Here is a 25,662-nt window from a genome sequence, read left to right on the forward strand (position 1 = left end):
TGGTGGGTAGCAAATGACATTATGACACACAATTCTCGAGTTTAAGAAAGATTGTGCATTTTGGCTAGAGACTAGAGAGGATATATATGCTTTATTACACACCCGAGTTCGAGTCCTTCTCATAGTTTAAATCAGATAAAACTTTAATGTAAATATCATTTATATCAAAATATGGAAGTACCATAATGTTTTGGTTGCTTGACTAACTTTTTTTTTTTTTTTTGGAAATTGGGCTGCAAGTTTTATTACCAACAACACACAGTTACAAGAAAGAGACCCACATACAATACAAACACAACAACAAAAGTATGGACCAAAGTACAACAAACCCAAGCCCAACAAAAAACAGAAGAAAAAAAACCCAATAGCTTGCATCCTTTGGCGTAGCTTCCTCCGCCTCTGCCGCAACATCCTCCACCGCTGCTGCCGTTTGAAGGACCTCCAGACTCGAACTAGTTGCCAGAAAGCAAGCCAAATCAAGCCCTCAAAGTGGCTAAAAAGAAGGCTTCAATAACCGCCAAAGAGCACATCGAAGATCGACACCACAAATCAAAGGAAGCTCACAGGAAACAACCCACAAGCAACAGAGGCAACAAGGCCAAGTTAAGGCAAGAAGGTGGAAAGAACACTCGAGCATCGAAAAAATCCGAAGCTCTACATATCTCCCTCCTAAAAGGGAATCGCGAAGATTCGCGTTCACGGTGTGGATTAGTGGAAGCCGATCTAGAGGATGAGAGCATTGGAGGAGTGAGCCAAGTGGAAAGGATAGGATGTGGAGTGATGAAAACAAAGTAGGTGGAGGGAAAAGGAAAGGAAGAAAGGGGAGTTGAGGAAGGGAAACCAAAGGCAGCAGTAGAGGAAAAAACCAGCATGGACAAAAGGAAAGACAAGGAAAACAAGAGGAGCAAAGGGCTACCACCAACCCTAGCCATAGCTAGGATCGGTGGCAGCGAGGAGGAGAACAAAAGTGGGAGATGCACTCACATGCATGCGGTGAGAAGAACTTTCACGAAGGAAATGAGAACTCTCACGAAGGAGAGAAAATTCCGCTTGACTAACTTTGATATTAAAATAAAAATTTTATGAAGGGAGTTAAAAGTTGACGTACAAAAGAAAACATAAAACTAATTGATTTGTTCCCTTTTGAAAGAAAAAAGAAGAAAATACTTGCATAGACATGTCCTTGTTTCTCATGTCAATTAAACAATGAAATGAGAAATTATTGTGTGATTCTAAATTAAGCACTGTTTGGTAGTATAACCAGTTCACTCTAACACATAAATCAATTAATAATATCCAGGTGTCAACTGCATAAATGAAACTTATCCGTATTAAATAAGCAGGTGACTAGTTAGTACATAAGCGCACTAAACAAAGGTTATCATATTATTAGACTTATTCGCTGCTTGAGAAATGCTAAGAAGACTCTTTTAAATTGGAACTTTTCATGGACTCTCCGTCACCTCGTTTTTTTAGCACATTATTTTATTACATTCGCACAGAAATTGTGCCACAAAGATGAGGTGTCGAAAAGTCTACAGAGAGAGTCACTTTTAAAAAAGTCTCGTTAGCAATTCTCTTCGGTGCTTTATACAACGTGCCAAAGCATAAACTCCTCGTTGACTCGTACTATAACATAGATTGGCACGCGATTTTGTTCGAATGTACTTTCAATGAAACCCAACATTTGAGGCACTCAAGAATGGGCTCTCAAAGTTACCAAAGGATTCATAATTTATATTGTCTAGTAGTAAAACAGTCCAGAAAATTACACGGGCCTTCTGTAGCTTAAGAGCGGGGGGATGTCTTTGAATTCATTTTTCTAGGGACAAATGAAATGCTGATGGAATCTCAGCTTTCTAGCTCCAGGAACAATCCAACACAGAAATATACATATACTTTTACTGAAGCAAAGAAACTACAAACCTGAAATATACAAATATTTTAATGATCAGTAGCAAAATGTAAATGAATGATCATCTTTAGGGTGATTGACTTCCTAAATATATCAAAGCCAACACATTACAAGCTACTGATATGGGAATTGCTTCAACTACAAGGAATTTGTAAGAGGAACTCAACTGTAGACAGGGAAAAAAAAAAAAAAAGCAGAAAGCAGAATCTGAAAACCCAAGTTGCTTATCTGGTATACAGTAGCAAAAACAATTGGAGGAAGAGAACCTCCAAAAATAAATTGGCCAGCTCGAGTTAGCTACCTCAGATCACCTTCAAACCAACTCTTCCGATGAAGCCAGCAAAACAAAAAGAAAATTTTGGAAGACCCGGGCAAATCTTACTCTAGGATTGCTGAGAAAAACGAGTAATTAATTCCTGTCAAGGCATAAAAATGTTAGAGCTGCCTTTGTCACAGAAAACTTTTACTGTATACAAAATTATGTGAGAATGAAAGATGGTGAGATTATTACCTCAGAGTAGCGCACATGATCATTACGCGAATTGGAAGTTTTGACAATGGTTTCCCACTTGGTACTCATGGAGGATGTCTCCGATTCCAGCCTTTTAGTATGCGCATGTGAAAATGACTTTCGCGAAGAAATTGACGAAAGGGTAGACCAAAGCCAAGACTCGGAAGGTGATCTTGGTAGAGGTGGGGGAAGAGGAGACTGTACAGTTATAATCTGACCACTTTTTGTATCCAGCTTTCCATTAGTATCAGAGTTTGAATAGTTAGAGGCCTCAATTTCCTGACCAATTCCCAGCAGAGAGTCCTTCATAGCAACTATTTGGCCTTTGAAGTGTGATATGTCACATAATGAAGATGTGTTGTCATCAGCAGACTCGAATACTTCAGTTTCCAATTTGCCACCAGCCTCGAAATTATTCAGGCATTTGATGTCTTGAAACGGAGATTCTGCAGAAGAAGTTTCTTCCATGTCTCTTCTCTTTAATAAGGTCTCAAAAATTTCATCAGCACAGTCGACTTGTTCTTTGGTATCGAAAGAACTGGAATTCGAATCTGATAGTTTGCCAATATTTACAGTATCTACATACAGCGTCTTCTCAACGATAGGGCTCTCAGAGCGTGGCCCTTGTATATTTCGTTGATGGCTTGTTACTTCCTGAAAGCTGTGACCACCTTTTATATGCAAATTGGACTTACTATTGGCTTTGGTGCTCTCTTCTCTGGGAACGCCAAGAAATCCTACTCCCGGAAATGGAGACTTAGGTGCTTCATTTCGATAGGGGGATATGCAACCACTTCGTGAATGCCTGAAGGGAGATGACCTACCTTTGTTTAGATCACCGGAATGTGTATGGCGACTAGATTCACTTACCTGCTTGTACTCTAACTTCTGCAGTTCAGCTGAATGGACTCCAAGAGGTGCTTCATTTCGGTAAGGGGATATACAAGTGCTACGTGAATGCCTGAAGGGAGATGACCTACCCTTATTTAGATCACCAGAATGTGCAAAGCGACTGGATTCACAAGCCTGCTTATACTCAAACTTCTGCATTTCAGCTGAATGGAACCCACGAGGTGCTTCATTCGGATAGGGGGTTATGCAAGTGCTTCGTGAATGTCTCAAGGGAGATAACCTACCTTTGTTTAGATCACCGGAATGTGTAAGAAGACTGGATTCACAAGCCTGCTTATACTCAATTTTCTGCAGTTCAGCTGAATGGACTCCATGAGGGGCATCATTTTGATAGGGGGATATGCAAGCACTTCGTGAATGCCTCAAGGGAGACAGTGCACCTTTCTTGAGATCACCAGAGTGTGTAAAGTGCCTGGATTCACCGGCCTGCTTATACTCAAACTTCTGCAGTTCAGCTGATTTGACTCCACAATGTGCTCCATTTCGGTAGGGGGATATGCAAGCACTTCGTGAATGCCTCATGGGAGACAGTGTACCTTTCTTGAGATCACCAGAGTATGTAAAGCGACTGGATTCACCGGCCTGCTTATACTCAAACTTCTGCAGTTCAGCTGATTTGACTCCACAATGTGCTCCATTTCGGTAGGGGGATATGCAAGCACTTCGTGAATGCCTCAAGGGAGACAGTGTACCTTTCTTGAGATCACCAGAGTGTGTAAAGCGACTGGATTCACCGGCCTGCTTATACTCAAACTTCTGCAGTTCAGCTGATTTGACTCCACAATGTGCTCCATTTCGGTAGGGGGATATGCAAGCACTTTGTGAATGCCTCAAGGGAGATAACCTACCTTTTGTTAGATCACCGGCGAGTGTAAAGCGACTGGATTCACCAGCCTGATTATAGTCAAACTTCTGAAATTCTGCTGATTTGACTCCACAAGGTGCTCTATTCCGGTAGGGGGATATACAAGCACTTCGTGAATTCCCGAAGGGAGATGACCTGCCTTTCTTCAGATCACCAGAATGAGTAAAGCGATTGGACTCACCAGCCTTCTTATTCTCCAACTTCAGCAATTCACCTGATTGGACTCCACAGTTTGATTTGCGCTTATAAGCAGCATCCCAAGCATGCTAATTAAAATCATACAAAAATGTCAGAATTTATATGATTTTGTTATCGGAAAATAAATAAACGAAACTAGAGATGTGATAGTTTCTAAAACAACCTTGTTGAGTTGTTGGCTGTGAGACCGACCATAAGTAGATTTTTCTGGTCTTGCAACCTTGGAGGACGAAGACATGAGATCCCTGGTCTTAACTTTCATCCCTGGAATTGGACCTAAGAGGCATAAAGAGTTTCGCAAGCACAACCGGGGAAACAACCCACAACCCTTTGCTGAAACAGAGCCAGAGGGATCGTAATCGTCATCTTCTCCTTCACTTTCCTTTTCCTCTTCGTATTGTCTGTGTTGCAGTTCCATTTGAGATCCTTGTTCCTTAGGTAAGGGCCTCGTATCCTCATGGCGGATTACCCTCGTGATTCTTCTTGGCGGTTCAGGTGCAGCTGTATGCTGCTTCTTTGCAGCGTGAGGTGTCTCCAAAGACATTGCCTTGGCTGCAGGTAAGAATCGATTCATCATGAAATCCCGGGTTTGTGGATCAATAGCGGAGGGTCTAGATGGCTTTATATCTGCACTTTCAGATTGACTCAGACAACTTGCACTACAGTTCAATGAGAAAGACTTTGTAGGGGAAATCGTCTCAAGTGCATCCGAATAAACATCATCCTCATTCTGTAATTCCAAGGCCATTCTCTCGTTTGTTACATCTTTCGAGCACTTCAATTCCTTCACATTTTCTTTCAAAGAATACGATTTAAAGTGCGGTGATCTAGCCGCATTTTGATCTCCATAGTCCCTTTCTGAATTATGTTTTTTAACATCTATAAGCTTTCCAGGGGAAAGCCTAGGAGTGACTGAAGCCTCCTCTGTAGGCTGAAGCTCTGCCTCATTGTCTTCCTTGGCTTTTCCGGGGATGTGCTCCCAATGAAAAGGAACTGCAACCGGTTCTGTCACCTGGTCCAAACGAAAGTCTGATTTGTAAGAAGGAAGAGTATGCCGCCCATTTGGCCTCTGCATTATCTTCTCTTTCTCTCCATCTGCGATCACTGGTGTTGCAGTAATTCGTCTCACGGACAGAAAAGGCGCATTCAAATTCAGTTTCCTTTCCTCCATATATCCTGATTTCGATCAAGCCAATGTTCTTTAATCCCTCTATAGTTCAAAGTTCAACAACAGGGGTGGCAGAAGAGATCATCGTAAATCCGTTCGCATCCGAATTTAAATCAACTCTGAAAAGAAAAGGATTAAAATTACTGTAACAATCCATAGTTTTATCAACTAACACACACACAAAAACTACAGAAAAAATTCAACACCTACACAGATAAGCCAGATCAAATATCTCTAACTAAATAACAGAAAAGCATTTAGTAGATGAACTAAATTTTACCTACTCTAACAAACTCCCATAACCAAAAGAATTACTACTGCTCTTCTGGTGAATAAAATTAACCTTTTCAACGACCTCAAACCCTCCCAACTATCCAATCAATAAAATCTGATAAGCAGAATGAAACCTTGAAATGTGTGCCAAAGGAAGAAACTTTATTATGAATCCTAATCCAAATTCGTCTAATTCCAACATCATCCTAATTCAACAACACAACAAATACAAATCTTTATCTGGATTCACTATATGAATTCTAGAACGCCACTACGCTCGGTTTTACGCCAATGGTTTTTCTCTAAGTCTTCCGTTAACTCTAAGTACTCAACAATACAATAATGTTCCAAACAAAAAACCCAGAATTTAAATTAATGTTGACACCATCGGTCACTTCAAGTTGTACATCAGAAAGTTCATATTTTTTTGGTCTGATACCAACATCATCCCAACTCAAAACAAAGGGAAACAGCGATACCAGAATGTTTCGAAGAAAACCCAGAATTTAAATTCATGCCTAATTTACACCAGTTGTCACTACATTGAAGTTGTATATCAAAAAGTTGAGAAATTTATCAAAAACTCTCCATTGAAGAAGATAAGAGAGGAGGCCTACCTGTGAGAGTTGAGACTCTCTCTCTCTGAGAGAGATTGTTTCGAGCCTGTGTGCCCTGATGATACTTGGGCTCCGAGAATGATGCCGTGTAGTGTGGGGAATGAGTGCAAACAAAGAAAATAAAGAGCCAAGAAAGGAAGGAGTTAGAGAGAGAAAATGAGGAGATAGAGAGAGAGAGAGAGAGAGAGAGAGAGAGAGAGAGGTGGAAGAAGGTGAGAGTGTGCCTTTTTTTTTAACTTTTCAAAAAGTGTATGGAGTGTCGGACATGGACGAAGACTAAACACATGCAGGGGATAAAAGTAAATACAACATTGTACAGTACTTTCGTTGGATCGATCATTTTGCTCCTTCTTCTTCTTCCCATACGTGGACCCATTTTTTAGTATGTTATGAACACGACTACACAGCGATACAATTTTATTTAATTAAACAAAAGTGTTATTCATATTTTAAAAATCTCTTTATACGTTTTTCTGTATTTTTCTTTTTTAATATAGAAAGTTTAGAATGTAAAATGTGATTTTTAAAATGCTACACGATATTTGTATACTTATCTCATAGTACATGATATATCATTTTTGTTACCCACTCTTACTAAAACATTTGACATTGATGCACCACTTGTTTCTTGATATGGGATGGATGGAGATTGGGGAGGCCATGCGATTGCGATGGAGGAGGAGAGGGAGATGTGATCACGGACGTTACGGTTGGGAAACAGTGACAGTTGCGACTTGCTCATCCAAGCTCCTTTGACTCTGCCAAAATTGGTGGACTCACCCACTTGTTTATTAAGCATTCAGCCATGACTCTTTGTCCACGTAGCATTTATATATCTTTGGAAATTATTGCATGTGTATCATAGTAATCACCTTTTATTATATTTATATACTTATTTATTTAGAACGAAAAAAAGTTATGAATTAAAAATTAAATATTTAGAAGAATATAAATGGCATCGAGATCAATTACTCTTCCATAATTAATCGAATTCTTAGTTTTTCAGTTATTGTATATAGGATGGTGTGTGAAAAACAGTAGTTTTTTTTTTTAATTATGTATGATTAGAGATACGGAGAAGTTTAAAACCCTGAATAGGTGAAATATCCATATGTTAATAAACACTGAAAATATCAAAATCATAATATTGAATTCTCATTTCAAATAACAAAACATGCATGATGAGATTTTAGGCTAAAATCTCGCTTCGGAACGTTCATTAAAATACAAGTATGCACGTAATGAATTTGTTTTAGTTGAAGCCATTTTGTTAGAGCCATACCATCATTTTTATAAATAAAAATTTCAATAAAAAAAAAACTTGAAAGTATTTCTTAAAAGCGCTTTCAAGTTTTTCTATCACAAAACCGAAATAGTATTTTTTGGATCGAATAATTTGGATCTATTTATAATGGACTCAATGACTCATGGTGAAAGTGTGGCAATTGGAGGACCCATTGGCATGTGATGATGCGACTCTCCAACACTTGTTCCACCTTTAATTATATTTAAATATTCAATCCAATTTTCTCCGGATGCAAGAGTTTTGTCAACAAATTCAAAGAAGTTCGGTTTTGAAATTGGTCACCAACAAAGTAGAATCTTTTGTTCGATTCGTCTCTAAAAAGTAAAAGATGCATAACATAACATGGTAGGTTCAGTTATGAACATTGTCAATCTGCTTTTCTCTTGATTTAAGGGATTGCCCTCAAATTGCGGATACCTACTTTTGACTGCACCCTAAAAGCCATTGGGTATAAACCATTCTTACTTGGGTTTTTCTACTTTCTTCAAACGAATAACATAAACTTTATAAAGAAAAAAGAATATATGACTCTTTTTTTGTTAACTAAAATACTACTCTTCAGGAATCCGTTTTTGTTCACCCCTAACCCAAGAAATCTTTTCTAATAATTAAAAAAATTGGTCTTAACCAGAGTTATTGTGATTTCTATGTGACAGTCTTTGAAGAGAATAATGAGCATATCCTAAAGTTAATGATGCTGAGTAAAAATGCTTCTAAATATTTTATGAAAACAAAAAGCAATTGAACGAATTAAAATAAAACGTACCATTTATTTATCCTATCAATTAAACAATTGCTGAATTTTCCTATTTCTCTTTACCACTGCTATGACAGCCATGTTTTAACATTTATATTGTTTCCAAAAACAAGGGGCTCGAATTCTTTGCGTGCCAAGGAGTTTATGACTACTCTTGCTTTGTTACAATATGTCCCACAGGTTATTCGTATCTATGTATGTAACATCTCACATCGCTCAGGAAAGAGGATCATGTAAGTCTTATATGTATATTTATATCCCTACCTAACATGAGGCATTTTGGAAGCTCACTGGCTTCGGGTTCCATCGGAACTCCGAAGTTCAGCGAGCTCGGGTGAGAGCATTCCCAAGATGAGTGACCCACTGGAAAGTTCTTGTATGAGTTCCCAAAAACAAAAGCATGAGGGCGTGGTCGAGGCCCAAAGCGGACAATATCGTGCTATGATGGAGTCGAGCCCTGGATGTGGTGGGAGCCCGGGCCGGGATGTGACAATTTGGTATCAAAGCCAATCCCTGGCCGGAAATGTGCTGACGAGGATGTCAGGCCCCTAAGGGGGGTGGATTGTAACATCTCACATCGCCCAGGGAAAAGGATCATGTAAGCCTTATATGTATATTTTCATCCCTACCTAGCACAAGGCCTTTTGGGAGCTCACTGGCTTCGGATTCCATCGGAACTCACGAGGCCTTTTGGGAGCTCACTGGCTTCGGGTTCCATCAGAACTCCGAAGTTAAGCGAGTAGCGCGCGAGAGCAATCTCATGATGGGTGACCCATTGGGAAGTTCTCATGTGAGTTCACATAAACAAAACCGTGAGGGCGTAGGCGGGGCCCAAAACGGACAATATCGTGCTACGATCGTGGAGTGGGCTCAGGATGTGGTAGACATCCGGCCGGGATGTGTCAGATTGGTATTAGAGCCAATCCCTGGCCGGAAGTATGCCGATGAGGACGTCGAGCCCCTAAGGGGGTGGATTGTAACATCTCAAATCGCCCAGGGAAGAGGATTATGTAAGCCTTATATGTATATTCTCATCCCTACCTAGCACGAGGCCTTTTGAGAGCTACTTCGGGTTTCATCGGAACTCCGAAGTTAAGCGAGTAGCGCACGAGAGCAATCCTATGATGGGTGATCCACTGAGAAGTTCTCGTGAGTTCCCAGAAACAAAACCGTAAGGGCGTAGTCGGGGCCCAAAGCGGACAATATCGTGCTACGGTCGTGGAGTGGGCTCGGGATGTGGTGGACTCCGGACCGGGATGTGTCAATGTATCATGTAAAGAACTCAATACTCTCCTACAACCTAGATTGGAATAGGAATTGATAAATATCTCTTGTTGACATGGATTTTTAAGGTGGATTCAATCTCTTTCTTTACATCATTGCTAGTCATGTAAGTCTTGTTCATATATATATGAATTAATCATATCACAACAAAAGATAGCTCAAATCATGTGCGATTATTAACTCACTACTCATTGGTCTTTTAGGTAATCGGAGGTTTTTGGTACTTTTTAGCTATGCAAAGAGAGAGTCAACTTGCTGGCAACTTGCTTGACAAAGTCATCAAAATGGACGTAAACCTAGTACTTTTTACTGCAACGATTGTTTGTTCCAATTAAAATCACAGCCCTAAATGATTTGTGCCCTATTAATCCGTCAGATACAAAGGTTTCCGATTTTGGGATATTTCTTGATGCTTTTCAGTCTGATACGGTGGAGTCAACAGACTTTCCGTGAAAGCTTTTGCATTGTTTCTGGTAGGGACTTAAAAATCTAAGGTTTGTAATGGATAGGGCAACATCAACAAAGAATTTTCGTTGTCGGTTATTGAAGATCTTCTTACTTATAGGATCTGCGCGCATTGAAATTAATTTTACTTCAGATATTACTTCGTATCTGATCGATGTGATTTTTGCATGCAGTTCTCTCGGATCTAACCTCGAGACCAATAGCTACGCATTGGAAAATCTGTTTGCCGTTTTTTATTTCTTTATTTGGCTTGCTACTATTTCTATTTTACCTCAGTGGAAATTTGCAGCAGGTTGGTGACCAATAACATCTTGGAATCCTAACCTTCATTCCTGGTTTTGATATTTCAGGATTTAATGAACTGCTGACCTTACTGCATGTGCACTAGATATGGACGCACAGGGTAACTAAACCATCAGCGAAGAGGAAAGTTCTACGCCAAAATGGAATCGAAAGAGTGAGAGAGCCAATGCTGGTTATCTGAAAATGGCATTCCCTAAGCATATGAAGAAGGTGATGATGCAAAAACTACAAATACATGTTGAAAAAGAAAAAAAACATCGATGTTAATTACCATGAAGAGTATTATCTCTATTGTTTCTGTGGGAGATGTTATTCGTCAGCAAGGCATTGTATGGAGCTTACGGATCTAGTAATAATAATAACAATAATAATACTGGAAGCACTCAAGAAAGGTGATTCTACGGAGAAGAACTTGTAAATTGGGTCAGAATTGGGCTTCTTCACTGGCTTACCAATCTCGACCATGTTTGTCAAGTCCCGCACAAAAGTTGATGTCTTTGTTCTAATGGTTTACAACTTGAAAACTATAGTCTCCCAAAACTGGTCGCATTTTTGTCAAGGTCACTCCGCCCTCTGAGGAGCAGCAACTAGCTAGCAGCTTCTTCCGTTCAAAAAAGTTGGCGCTGCCATCATGAAGGAAGGTACGGACTGTGCATCTTGCCCAGCTGAGAGAAATGGGGAGTAAAATGATAACTAATGAAGTACCTCTTCTAGGTCACTTCAAGTAGTGCGGATGATATGTCATTTCATATGAACACTACAAACGTTCTTTTCCAAAGTTGAGGAAGAGGAAAAGTATTATCTATTATCATTTCCCTTAGAAACATGTTTATTCAGTAAAACAGCAGAAGCCAGTGAAAGGTAATCACTAAAGATGGCCTTTTTTAGAAACCTTTTTCATCAATTCATGAGCTTTAAGTGTGAAGCCTATTTAGAGTAAAAGATGTATGTCAACAAGCTTACAACTAATTAACTATGCATATGTAGTGCATCTATCCTAAAGAGATATTTAACCCTTTTTTTTTCACAACAAATTTACAGGAAGGAGATTTGAACATGAGTGTAAGGGAATGATATTGTCCTGACCAACTCACCTAACCCAAATATCGCACTGCTGCCCAAACAACATTTGCGATATCTGACCTTTAAAAGTCCAAGCTTTCACCACAATAATACTCAGAACTATTCAAATAAACTTGTAAATAATTGAAATGCACTTACTAGCTAGCTAATGAAATAAATGATTTTGAAACACACCGCGACTGCCTTGGTCCTTGACACCAGTCACAACTCCATTCTTCCACCAATACAAAGCAGAAGGAGCATCACATGACTTCACTACCCACCCCCCGGGCGGGGCATTTGCATCTTCTTAGACTAGGAAGTCTTCCTGAACTCCACATTGCTCATATCAGCAAACCCATTCAACCCAACCTGGATAGTTCCGGAGCTTGCTCTGCTTTAAAGTTTTTCCGTTTATTTTGTGGATTAAACCACGAAATTTGCAGCCTTAAGATTATTGGGTAGTTCTGTTTTGTAAAATAACTAATGGGTTGCCTTGGATTCTATCTGGGTTGGCCTGATTTTTTCAGATAAAGTGTTGGGTCTGCTAAAGTTGGTATTGTAGATCGTTACTGGTGCATAGGTGGCACTGAGAAGCTTTTGATTGGTGATTAAAGGTTGGAGCTTTACTCCAATCTGGTAAGTCTCCTCTGAAATGCAATTCCTAGCATATTCATATCTAGTGAGAAATTCATTGACAGACTCCGTCTACAACCCAACAAGAAATTCTCTTCGTTTGAAATTGCAATTTCTACACAAAGGGTTCTCTCTGCTAAGTCTCTGACGTTCCCCGTGTCAGTGATCTTTCCCCTTCCTGATATCATTTGGAAAAAAAAAAATTAAAAAATCAGCAATGTCCTTATGCGAGCTTTTCTCTCCTCTTATGAGTCTTTCTCACCATCGTGTGAGTGGTCTTTGGTAGATGCAATGGTAGCCAACTTCCATCTATCGTGGAGGGTTGGTTGTTCACCCTCGTTGCACACCCAATCCAACTGTGTATGGAGTAGTTGTGATTAGTGCCTATTTTCAAATGCACGTTGGAAGTGTATTCCTCAATTATGGATGTAGCTTTACATGTATTCAAACTCTATTTGATTTGTATTACCAACTTATTACTTCTCCTTTATCCTAAGTAGTTGAGTCGACATAGGATTCTTACATTTGGCTCATCATCCAAATGCATAATGCATTTAGGAAAGTGGCCACTGAAGAACTAGGAAAATCAGCAATATTAGTGGAGGATGAATTACACCATAATATCGTACGTTTTACAAATTTTGTTTCGTCAGCATTCCAACTAGGGAGTGGACATCCCCCGCAGGCCTCATTGAAAAAAATTAGTGGTTTTCTAATTGCTCTGCAACTTCTGAGTGGACGATGCTGACTTTTTATTAATGGCCTAATTTTGTTGTGTATATATACATAATCGATCTGGTTTTGAGTTGTATAGAGTAAAACATACGTAAGTCCATCTGGTTTTGAAAACATGCAGATGCAGGAATCATCAATGTGAGCTATACTACTGGTGTTACTCCTCTTTGGTCTTCATCTTCAATCAGGGGTTCACTCACTAGGCCCTCCTCATGCTCACCGTAAATTACTCCGGCAATGTTAGAAAACCAAGAGTGAATAGATTTTAGTTTACTTCATGTATTTATACTTACGAAAATCTTCATCTCTTCACATTATGCAGATTTTGGTTACTTGAAATTTGTGTACAATGCTACTGATCTTCCGTTAGGAGAAAAATACGACTACATCGTAGTTGGAGGGGGCACATCAGGGTGTCCATTGGCAGCAACTTTATCTGCAAAATACTCAGTGCTCGTTCTAGAAAGGGGCAGCCTTCCTACAGCATATCCGAACCTATTGAATCAAGATGGGTTTCTATACATTCTCTACCAAGAAGATGATGGAAATACACCGGTTCAAAGGATCATGTCTGAAGATGTCATTCCTACCGTAAGAGGCAGGATCCTCGGGGGCACGAGCATGATCAACGCCGGTGTCTATGCTCGAGCTAACATATCATTCTATAATGAGTCAGGAATTGAATGGGACATGGATTTGGTTAATAAGACATATAAGTGGGTTGAAAACACTATTGTGGGTAGGCCAAATAATTCGGTCGGTGGTTGGCAATCTGTTGCGCAAAAAGCATTTTTGGAGGCTGGTGGATATGATCCAAACAATGGATTCGTTTTAGATCACATAGAAGGAACTAGATTTACAGGTTCAAACTTTTGACAATAATGGAACGAGACATGCAGGTGATGAACTGCTTAATAAAGGAGACCCAAACAACTTGCGAGTCGCAGTTCATGCCACAGTAGAGAAGATCATCTTCTCAACGTTGTCTAAGAAATCAACAAGTATGTTACATTTGTATTATTTTAAAAGGGACACCAAAATTAATATTTATTATCTTAAAACATTAACAAAGGGAGTGTAGGGTTAGACACTCCAAGTGCAAATACAATTTCTCTATATTCGTTCGAGTATTGATTATAAGCTTTTCTTTGATGCAGCTTTGTCAGCTACAGGAGTTATATATAGGGATTCTAATGGAAGGTCTCATCGGGCACTTGTACACGATAAAGGAGAAATCATATTAAGTTCTGGGACAATTGCGTCTCCTTAACTTCTTTTACTTAGTGGGATTGGCCCAAAGTCTTAACTATCATCTCAAAAAATCCCAGTTGTTCTTGATCTTCCCGATGTTGGGCAGTTTATGTATGACAACCATCGCAATTTCATTAACATTTTGACCCCAAATGATCCATTGGAGCCCTCTATTGTGACAAGTCTAGCCATTACAAACAATTTCTACCAATGTTCTATCTCGCTCCCGCCATATACGACTCCGGCTTACAGCCTTTTTCCTAGTTCTTCTTATCCCCTTCCAAATTCGACTTTTGCTCACTTTCTTAGCAAAGTTCCAGGACCTTTGTCTCATGGTTCTCTCATGCTGAATTCATCTTTTGATGTCACAATCCCTCCAAATGTCAAATTCAACTACTTTTCAGATTCGACGGACCTTGCTAATTGTGTAGCCGGTATGAAAAGTATAGGCAATGTTTTAAGGACAGAAACTTCAAAACCATATAAAGTATGGCAAACGGAGGGTAGAGAAGGTTTCGAGTATTTGGGACAACCCTTGCCAAACAACCGTACAGATGATGCATCCTTCGAGAAATTCTGTAAAGATACAGTGGCATCGTATTGGCATTGCCACGGCGGATGCCTTGTTGGGAAGGTGGTTGATGGCGGTTTGCGTGTTAAGGGAATCAACGCATTACGTGTTGTTGATTCGTCCACATTCCCTCCGCACCGGGGAGACACCCTCAGGGCTTCTATTTGATGTTGGGCAGGTATATGTGTTTTTGTGCGTGTGTGATATACTTACTAGCAACCACTATAATTCTTAGTAACTATGTTGTTGAATGGCAGGTATATGTGTTTGGGTTAAAACTTACACTTTGGGCTCAAAAGGGAGTTGGCCCAAAAAGAAAAGAGAGGCCCGAAGTCTAGCCCAAGCCCAGAAGGCAGAAAAGGGCTTTCTCGACTAGGTGCAGATCATTTGCACCACTTGCTTACCTACCCAAAGACCAAGTGGTATAGACCAGCTAGCGAATCAGCCCAAAATTACTTTACAGTGGCAGTACAAGTAAATAGTTGATGAGTCACTATCTTTCAAACTGCATTCGAGCAAGATTACTGCTACAGGAAGCCAAGCCAAAGTGTCTATAAAAGAAGAAAGAGAAATCAACAGCTCCAACTTCAAGCAACAAACAAACTCTAAGCTGATAGTGTCAACAATGTACTTGCATACCAAATCGGAAATATCAGATCATAAAAAGCATGGAGGACGGCAAGGCTCTGACCTGCAATCCGCTACGAGTACCAATCGCAATGTCTATCACTTGCATCTTGCACAACAAACCACAAAATCATATCACAAACACTAAACCACAACAGGTGATTATCCGATAATAGCGAAAACCGCAATCAAGAATGCAATGCAGGTAAAGATTGGTGGGTCTGCATTTTATCAAGCAAACATAAAGCTTCTTGCTTTATTAAATCTTCTATACAAGTTCAAGGATGATTCAGTAACAGCATTGCAGCAATCACAAAATTCACAATTTCGAAAACTATCATAGCCAAAATCGACCATCAGAAATCGAAAACTACCCTTTTACGGCGCTCTAGGATCGGTCCCGTGCTGCCAAACATACACAAGCTCATCCCAACCAGTACTGGCCAGAAGCCCCTCCACCAACACGCTCATATCCACGCCCACCGCGAACTCCGTGTGGTGGTCGTACCGCGCCACCAGCGCATCCTCCACCATGTAATCCCATAAGCAAACCGACATGTCGTACGAGCACGACATGATCAAGCTCTGCCTGTGCGGCGAGAATTTCACCTTCCTCACGGCGTAGCCGTGGCCGTTGAGCACTGAGATCGGAACCCTTATGCTCCTCACGTCCCAGACTTTGATCGACTTGTCGACGGACGCCGTGGCGATACAGCAGTCGTCGTACTTGTTCCAATCGCACGCGAGGATCTCGAGCTCATGCGCGGGGATGATCATGGTGGATCCAGGCTCTCGCACGTCCCACACGCGCAGAGTGCAGTCGCCGGAGGCGGAGGCGAATACATCGGCGTGGCGGGGGTTCCATACGGCGGAGTAGACGCAGTATGCGTGTTCCTTGAAGGTTCGAACCGAGGCAGGGCGGTCAACGGTCCAGAGCTTGACGGTGTCGTCCCAGGAGGAGGTGAGGAAGGAGTCACGGCGCGTGGGGTTGTAATCGGCGGAGCTGACCTCGCGCGTGTGCTCGTGGAGGGAGCGAAGGGGATTGGAGGCCGGGGGCAGAGCGGTATCGTAAATCTTGACGGATCCGTCGGCGATGGCGGCGACTAGGAGGGAATCGTGGGACTCAGACCATGCGACGTCGTATACGCCGTCGGCGGTGTCGTAGGAGACGAGCTCGGTGATTGGTTGGCGGGGTACGCCGGGGCCCAGAGGGGCGGGAGAGAGGTCGATGACGTGGAGGCGGCCGTTGCCGAGGATGCCGAAGTTTTGAGAGGTGGCGACGGCGAGCCGGGACTCGTAGAAGGGGCTGAACTTGACGGAGTAACCGTTGAACGGAGTTTTGAACACCGGCATTGTTTAGTCCGCGTTTGGCTTTCGATTTTGGGGGTTTCGGAGGCTGACGAGTCCTTCGGATTATTTGGCGTTATTTTTTTTTTTTTTTTTTTTTTGGCGTTTACTTTTTATGTAGTCATCTTCTTGGAATATGGAAAGTTTGTGAAAAATAAGAAAGAAATAAGGTCTCGTTTAGCAGTTCGGACTGTACTGACTATTTCTGTCGGATAGGATAAATAGTCATCGGATAGTACTGACTAAATTAATCGGGTGTTTGGTGCAGTATCAGATTAATGACCGTATTATTTATACTGTGTTTGGTATTATACCGGATAAGAGAAATCAAACTTAAAAAAAAATTAAAAAAAAATTGAAATCATCTTTTTTTTTTCGCAAATCTCTCTGCACCCCCAAACTCCCTCCCTCTCTCGCAGTCGCAGATCTCTCTGCACCCCCCCCCCCCCCAAACCCAGTTTGATGATTACTGGAAAAGAAAAAGAATAGAAAAAAACAAAGTTGTCAAATGCAGGAAGAACCCAGCAGCCACAAAGTTGTCCCAAATCTCTCCGTCCCACCCCCAAATCGCCCAAATCCATCAACAAAATCAGGGAACAATTAAGCTAAAAACTCATAAAACATCTCCAGTCCTATAATTCTCTACAATTCCTAGAGAAACCCAATTCGAAAAGTTAGCGTTTTGCAGCTCGAGTTCTGAGAATTCTGCATAACGAAAGAGTTGGGTTGCTGGGAGCGGCGGAGGAGATGTGGAGGTTCGGGGGTCGGTGTTATTGGGGAAGGAATGAGCGGCGGAGCAATGGGGGGACGAAGGAGGGGGACGAAGTGAGCCAGGAGAGTGCTGCGAGAGAGAGGGGGACGAAGTGAGCGAGAGAGAGGGAGGACGAAGTGAGCGAGAGAGATGACCCGACTAAATTATACCGAGGTTTTGGTTGGGATAAATAAGCGGGTGGGAGGAGTATAAAATGAGTGGGCCCGGATTAAATAATCCGGTGCTTATTTAATACGAAGTTCACCAAACATCTGTTTCGTACTATTAATACTATCTGGTGGTCTTATACGGCGTGCCAAACGAGGCCTAAAAGTTCACGCATCTTTTTTTGTAAGTATAAATTACATATTGCCCATTAAATTTCGTCTAATTTTACATTCATAAGCTTTTTAATTTTGGGAATTTTAACAAAAAAATTTCCGGTACTATTTACTTTAATAAAAAATCATATTTGTACACTAAAAAGTCAATCTTAGTATTATTATATCGTTAAAACATAAAATTTTCAAGTCATTTTCATCAATATTCCCCCTTAGTGTAAACTCCAGAACGCAGCATATAAACAAGAAGCCCCAAGACTCGTTATTAGTGGAGGCCTCCTGACGAGTCCTTCCGATTATTTGGCATTATTTTTTTTTTCTTTTGGCGTTTACTTTTTTATGTAGCCATCTTCTTGGAATGTGGAAAGTTCGTGAAAAATAAGAAAGTGTTGTAGTCCTATTGAAATAGGAATATGATTGTGTAAATTCTAGTAGATATGAGAATGTATCTTATATTCTTATTAGGAGTAGATTATCTATTAAATGTTGTAATCCTAAAAGGAAATGTTTTTACCTATCCTACTACTATAAATAAAGGCACAATGGAGTGGAATAACACACACCCACAATTACACGTCTCTCTCTTCTTCTCTCTATGCCGCACCTTCTCTCTCTATATGGCCTCCATAATTGTTCAATAAATTATACCTACAACACGTTATCAGCATGCTCTTCACGCTGCGCTAAAGAGAGTTTATTCTTTAATCAGGGGAGTATTACATTTTAATAATTCTTTTTGTGATTAATTTATTGTTTTGAATTGATCTACATGCTATTGATTCAATTTAAATTTTTTTTGTGTCGAACGTGATACAACGCATTGGAGATGCAATTCCAGCTTTCTGCGAATGATCTTCTACAAATTCAAAGGCTTTTATTCTTTTCTGCCAATCAGGTACGTTTAAAATAAAGTAAAATATTTGAAACGACCTTGAAGCATGAAAACATTCCCCATGATGCATGAACCCCCTATGTTTATATTTTCCTTCTGATATATATATATTGTATATGTTCATATATTTGTCAATATAAATATTTGTTTCATACATCGCACAATTAAATTTTGTGAGTCAAATTATATAAAATAAATTAGAAGCAAATTTGGGTTTCCTAAACCCTAAGGGATTTGAAAAAAAAAATGAAAAAAAAAAGGATTTGGGCATGGTGCGGCACACCCACCACACCATCACTGTGCATACTGATAACAGGTCTCGGCCTGGGATCCCAATGGATAGGCATGCAACCCTTTGTCCTTGCACCGTGGCTCGTAACCACGCAACCAGCCCAGGCTCACAACCTTCATTCAAGCCCAACTAGTTAGGTGTTTCCCATGGCATGCACCACCCTAAAAGGCTGGGCCTTTTTCCCGTAACCCAAACCCGCATGCCAGCTTTCGCTGGACCTGCCCGTGCCACCCCGTAAGACTTTGAGCTTGTTCCATCTCTAGACCCATGGCCTACAGCCACCCCACGGGCTGCTCTAGTAGCCACTCGAGCTTTTTGCTCACTGCACCAAGCCCAATTATTTTTAGGGCTCTATTTTCGATCTAATAATATTATTTTAATATTAGTTAGCTTCTACAATCGACCTCGTATGACCCGATTTATTGAATTAATTAAAAGTGACTTGCAGTCCATTAATCTGATAATGAATCTAAAATTATTAACCTGAAGATCACTTTTGGACATTAATGATTCAATAATTTATTTTTATACTTTGAACCGTTGACATACTTTCATAGTCCCGAAGCACTCACACTTGAGTTTCTGAAGCAACCCAAATCCACTACACTTAGTTGTATATTGCATTATGTGTTCTTGCAGGAACCTCTCTTTTATGAACTAAACGTTCATAAACTAAATTGAACTTGTAGTTTCAAATTTAGTGCCTTTGAAACCCAAAGATTTCATAAAACAATACACCCATGAAAACCCGACGTTTTTCATGAAAACCATGTCTTGGAACTTTAATCTTCTAACTTTAATGCTTATGGATGATTCATTCCTATAATACCAATCACAATCTTGTTCCCTCCATTCAATGGATTGTCGTACTGTAACAAGTTCGATTTTCCTGATTTAAACGTTTCTAATAGAAACCATTCAATGTGGGGTACAAGAAGTGAATCTCCACTTGACTATCAAGAAGCTGAGAACCATTGAAGTCAACAATGGCATAGAAAAGCTGAATAAGCCTCAACCATGATCTTCATTTAAAGACTTATGCTCAAATCATTACAAATGGAAATACTTCTCGATCGAGGATTCCATGGCTCTTTGGCTCGCTCTTACAGACTATCTAATCATGAAAGACATTGCTTGAAGCACACCATGATTATGTCCATGAATGAGTACAATTATGAAGTTTATAAATCCAATCGAATATTGACTAGAGAATATTTTTCTTGTTCTTCCATGTTTCTAGCTCGCCCCTGAAGCAGTAGTGTTGAAAGCGGAAGTTACCAAATTCTCGAATCTGATTACTACCACAAACGTGAGAGAAAGGTATGGACCCAGTTCGGCTGGAGTCTACCGAATAGCTCGACCTAGTTCGGTTAAAGCCTATCGAATGGTGATGAACTGCTTCAGCAGGGATACACCGAATGGCATATTCTCTCACAATCCAATTTCAAGTTTGTTTTTACAACATATGGTAGAATCAGGGCCAGCTAAGGTGTGGCATCATGCCCGAAGCATCATCATTGGTACCTAAGACCTAAAACTTCAAGAATAAGGGAAAATATTCCCGAACCTTAACCCTGCAGAATCTATTTTCGTCTCGATGGAATATACTATTGGTTATGCACCTATTCGTGCCCCTACCAATGTTGTTAAAGAGTACCATTCTAGTAGTCAATATGTGAGACTAATTTTGCTTCACCGAACATCGTTGGAAGAGCATAATTTTGACATGGATGACCTTATTGGCTGAATCCCCTTAGTAAACCATTTACTTTGTGAACATTTTTCCATGTTCTTTGATATTTTGGTGTTTGTTTTACTTATAGATAATTTTATTGATATTGTCCTCGAATATGAGTTAATTGAATCATGTTTCTTAATACATGTGACCGATTAAATTCAACACGTGAGTTAGTTGTCTGGATGAATGTGTACTACGCACATTAACTTTACTCATAAATCACATCTCTAACAACGAATTCAGGTCTATCCAACCTGATTAAGAGCATTGGCACACTCCTCGTTGTATGAATGGTACTGAATCACCATTTAAGGGACCTTAAATTCTCCCTAACGTTGAGTTTTTAAGAATATTCGAGATGACAATGATCATAAATGAACCACTGAAGAAAATAGAGTGAAATATCTTTGCACCACCTCTAAAAATGAGCCTGAAGCTTTGATTTATGGTCAATGGGTTGTCTCCCAACTGAGAACACACCACATGTGGCAGGTCTGAAGCTGGGTGATTGAGCAGTTTACTTATTTTGGCACGACCTTTTGGGACACTTACCTGAAGTAAGGATCTTGTGCATACAAGCACATTTTGCCAAAGCCCGCTCATTTGGGAAATTGATTTCTATATCCTTCCTTGCAAAGATACGACACGACTCTCTTTTCACAATGGATTCAAAGGAATATATGTGGACTAATCCAACAAAAAATGCGGACCATATAAATACTTATGGTTTTGGTTGATGAATCGACAAACTGGTCACATGTTTGTCCACACACATTACTGCTAAACCCCTTGGCCGATTAAGGGTTCACCACCCTACTTATCCCTTAAAGTCCGGGAGACTGGATAATACCGGAAAGTTTATATCGACAGTTTTTTATAAAGTATTGCATGTATTTTGGGTTTATAATTGAACATTGAATTCTCATGTTCACCCCAAATATCCTTGCCTAATGATCATAAAACGCAATTTAAATGATCGCCCGAATTTCGGTAAACGTACCAAGTTTTCGGTTTCTGCCTAGGTCTATGCAATCCTTGTACGCAGTTATGTTGGTCTACCTTGAGGCCCATTGCCACCCAACCTATATGACATTACAGTTGGTTAGTGGGTACGAACTTGACGATTTTTGTATTTACGCATTTGGGTGAGCATTCTATGTGCCAAGTTGTGCTGCCGCAACGTACCACCATGGGTCCTCAAAGAAAGATGTGAATCTTTTTCGATTATGATTCTCTTTCAAACTAGCTCTCTTCGAGCCCTTGCATGCGATCTCTTTACTGCTCATTTGCGGGTTGTCACTTTAATGAGACAATCTTCCTGCGGGGAGATAATAACGTCAACGTTCCTGTAGAATGGCATGAATTTGCATGGACGTTGGCCATTATGTCTCATCTCGATCCCCATACCGCACAAGTGTAATAAGTAAGTGCGATGAATTCTAGCTTTCAGAATGTTGCTCCAGAAGCATTCCTCTGATCTAGCTAAAGAGACGAGATCATATACCAGCTGCAAACATGTCTGCAAGGATAGACGTACTTAACGGACGTCGAGTCAACATCCTTGGAGAGTGTGCTGCCCTTGTTGGACGGTTTGGATGCTCCTGTTGGACAATCCAGTACACCAGCAGATAACCAATCAATTTTTCTTGGTCTTGAGCACAACAGATCATTCGGTTCGTAGGATTCACTTCTCTAGAAGAGGAAGGCACGACACAAAATAAATCTATACTTGATCGCTATCTCAAATCATTTCCATTGCATGAGATTAATCCGGATTTCTCCCGAGACTTAAAGTTCTTGGTCCAGTATACTAGTTTGGATCAAAAAATGGAATTAAAATGAGATTATCATCGATGATGTTTTCACTTATATGGTAGCTACCGACATAAATGAAAGGCGACGATATCGAACCGTGTTCCGTTGATTAAGTGACAACGTTGAACTGATTGGACAACTAAAGTTACAATCCAGGTCAAATTCATTACCAAAGTGTGTTTAGACCTGTCGTTCCTACACTGCCCAAGGTAACCCTATTGTGTTACAAATGGGAAAGGAAGCATTATGAGATGAATGAAATAATGCGATATGATGCACACCTTACAGCTCAAGGTTTCTCTCAAAACGTCATGTGATTGATAGCAGTATTATGAAATATGGTTAGTGTTTTCTCCATAGGGATATAGATATGGAGATTTACATGTAAGTTCCCGAAGAATTACATGAACTGGTTCAAATAGTTCCAAGCCACGGAACACCCTCTTAACTCATTTTGAGGCGTTCACTTATGGATTGAAAAATCCGACAGATGTGGTATGCATGTCTAAGTGATTATTTGATCAGTCATGGATATGAATTATGCCTTTGCGTGTTAAACTATGAAGTCTTATTCCAAATTGCTAAAGTTACAGTTTATGTCGTTAACACGAATCTTACTAAGACTCCGGAAGAGCTTGAGAAAACTGCCTCACACCTGAAGATGGAATTTGATATGAATGATCTTAGGAAAATTCATTTATGTCGTGACCTGAAGCATTGTTCTAACAGTATTTTGGTTTACCAGTCGAACTATACCCTAAAGGTGTCACTTTTGAGTATACCTTTGATCGTCCATACGTTATATGCAAATGAGACCCTTGAAGAGGTTGGAATCCGAAATTCCATATCTAAAGTTCAACTTTGCGTTTTGTTGTACTTAGTTCATTGTATTTAGACAAGACGTCTCATTTGCTGTTGATCTTGGTAAAGATGCAGTACCGCGCCGACACGCAACCACTAAATTGGTATTAAAGACGTACCCTGAAGGTACTACGAATTTGGGCAAATCAAATCCCAACGCATCTTAAATGGATCCAACCCTCTGATCCTTGGAATGATGTTTGCCTTGTTTGTTATGCTGACGCAGGTTACTTATCAAACCCGCATAAGGCAACATCCCCAAATAGTTATGTCTTTACCATTAGGGATATCACAATATCTTGGAGATCCATGATATGACCTTAGTTGCGAAATCTTCGAATCGTTCCAAGACTCACCTGACTTCACTATGCCACAAGTGAGACATCGTTAGGATTTCTTGTTGAGCATATTTGAAGTACTTGCGGTTTTCATCCATCATTGAGTCCCAACGACGATCCATGAAGATTATGCCGCATGTATCAACCCGACCAAGCCATGATACATCAACGAAGTCAACACCAAGACATATTGCGTCCACATCTACATCAGCAAAGCATCAGTAGATTGAAGTCATGCAAGCCGATCCCAGATAACCTTGCCGACCTCTACACGACATTACTGCCGAAGTCAACCTTCCAAAAGTTTGTCCAAGAAATTGGTATGCCTAACTATTCATATACAATGCTTATATTTCTTATTTGGAAGTTATGTCAAACTCAGGGGGAGTATCCCGAAGTATACTCACTTGAACTTGATGTACTCTTTTTCCCTATGATTAAGAGCATTTTTCCCACTGAGTTTTTGCTACCTAACTAGGTTTTAACGAGGCACCCATCATGGGCTGATCATACCCTTGTGAGCTCTTCTACTTGCGTCCAAAAAACGTATAGTTTTGACTTAATGCAACTTTTCACTTTTCTCCTTATACTATGGGTTTTTCTCCCACCTTGGGTTTTACCATAGCGAGGTTTTGTGAGTTTTACCTTTTTAAGCATTCTTCCATTGATTTGAGACTCGCATTCGCTCATTGTGCCAACGACTTCATCAACTATACTTGCTTTATCACTGAAGACCTGATGCGCCATTTACTTGAGTATTTACATACTCAAGGGGGAATGTTGTAGTCCTATTGGAATAGGAATGTGATTGTGTAAATCCTAATATATATGGGAATGTATCTTATATTCCTATTAGGAGTAGATTACCTATTAAATGTTGTAATCCTAAAGGGAAACATTTTTACCTATCCTACTACTATAAATAAATGCACAATGGAGTGGAATAACACACACCCACAATTACACATCTCTCTATGCCGCACCTTCTATCTCTATATGGCCTCCATAATTGTTCAGTAAATTATACCTACAACAAAAAGAAATAAAAGTACACACATCTCCTTTTTTTATGTGTAAATTACATATTGCCCATTAAATTTCGTCTAATTTTACATTCATAAGTTTTTTTTTATTTTGGGAACTTTAACGAAAAGCTCCATGTATTGTTTACTTTAACGAAAAACCATATTTTTACACTAAAAAATCAATCATGATATTATTTTATCGTTAAAACTCAAAGCCTTCAAGCTTTTTTCATTAATTTTCCTTTTAATTTTTCTAATTTTATATAACCCTCACGATTTTGATAATTTCCCCGTTATCTATTTAAATAATCATCACGGACTCATGTCCAACTCAACTTTCACATGAATTGAAAAATGATGTGAACCACTCATTAAATAACACATGAATGGCCGCAAATTAAAAATAAAAATACAACTTTTACAGATTATCAAAAAAATTATATATTCTAAAGGATATTGTGAGAGTTATAACAAAATTCAACCATAAGGCCTTCTATATTTCTTTTAATAAATAAGATGCTTTTTTAAAGGATGTAAGATAGTAATAACAAAAATCTATCCAAACTCAAACGTGAACATCAATAACTAAAATTACGTCTTAAGTAAAAAAAAAACACGTTGTCTAATTAACATGACACATATAACATAAAAAGCATAAAAAAAACACGTTGTCTAATTAACATGAAAAAAGAGCGCTGCACATACAGCAACCCCAATAACGACACCCCCCTTAGTGTAAACTCCAGAACCCAGCATATAAACAAGAAGCCCCAAGACTCGTTATCAGTGGAAGCCTCCTGATACAT

At 39.8% G+C, this 25,662-nt stretch overlaps 2 protein-coding genes and 1 pseudogene across 2 annotated transcripts; 1 reads left to right on the forward strand and 2 right to left on the reverse strand.

Moving 5' to 3' along the window:
- Positions 1 to 1,884: 1,884 nt before the first annotated feature.
- On the reverse strand, positions 1,885 to 6,682 carry LOC103417007 (uncharacterized). The gene is made up of 4 exons (XM_029110315.2): positions 6,460 to 6,682; positions 4,565 to 5,688; positions 2,427 to 4,469; positions 1,885 to 2,331 (listed from the first exon to the last, which is right to left on the reverse strand). The coding sequence occupies exons 2-4, from the start codon at positions 5,570 to 5,572 to the stop codon at positions 2,299 to 2,301; spliced, it is 3,084 nt and encodes a 1,027-aa protein (XP_028966148.2). The 5' UTR covers positions 5,573 to 5,688; positions 6,460 to 6,682; the 3' UTR covers positions 1,885 to 2,298.
- A 6,446-nt stretch (positions 6,683 to 13,128) lies between these two features.
- LOC103404510 ((R)-mandelonitrile lyase 2-like) lies at positions 13,129 to 15,205 on the forward strand (annotated as a pseudogene).
- A 210-nt stretch (positions 15,206 to 15,415) lies between these two features.
- Positions 15,416 to 17,145, reverse strand: LOC103404134 (peroxisome biogenesis protein 7). Its single transcript, XM_008342995.4, has 2 exons — positions 15,831 to 17,145; positions 15,416 to 15,565 (listed from the first exon to the last, which is right to left on the reverse strand). Exon 1 carries the CDS (start codon positions 16,807 to 16,809, stop codon positions 15,835 to 15,837), a length of 975 nt encoding a protein of 324 aa, XP_008341217.3. The 5' UTR covers positions 16,810 to 17,145; the 3' UTR covers positions 15,416 to 15,565; positions 15,831 to 15,834.
- Between the last annotated feature and the right edge of the window lie 8,517 nt (positions 17,146 to 25,662).

This window comes from Malus domestica, chromosome 10 (genome assembly GCF_042453785.1).
Source record: "Malus domestica chromosome 10, GDT2T_hap1".
Taxonomy (NCBI): Eukaryota; Viridiplantae; Streptophyta; class Magnoliopsida; order Rosales; family Rosaceae; genus Malus; species Malus domestica.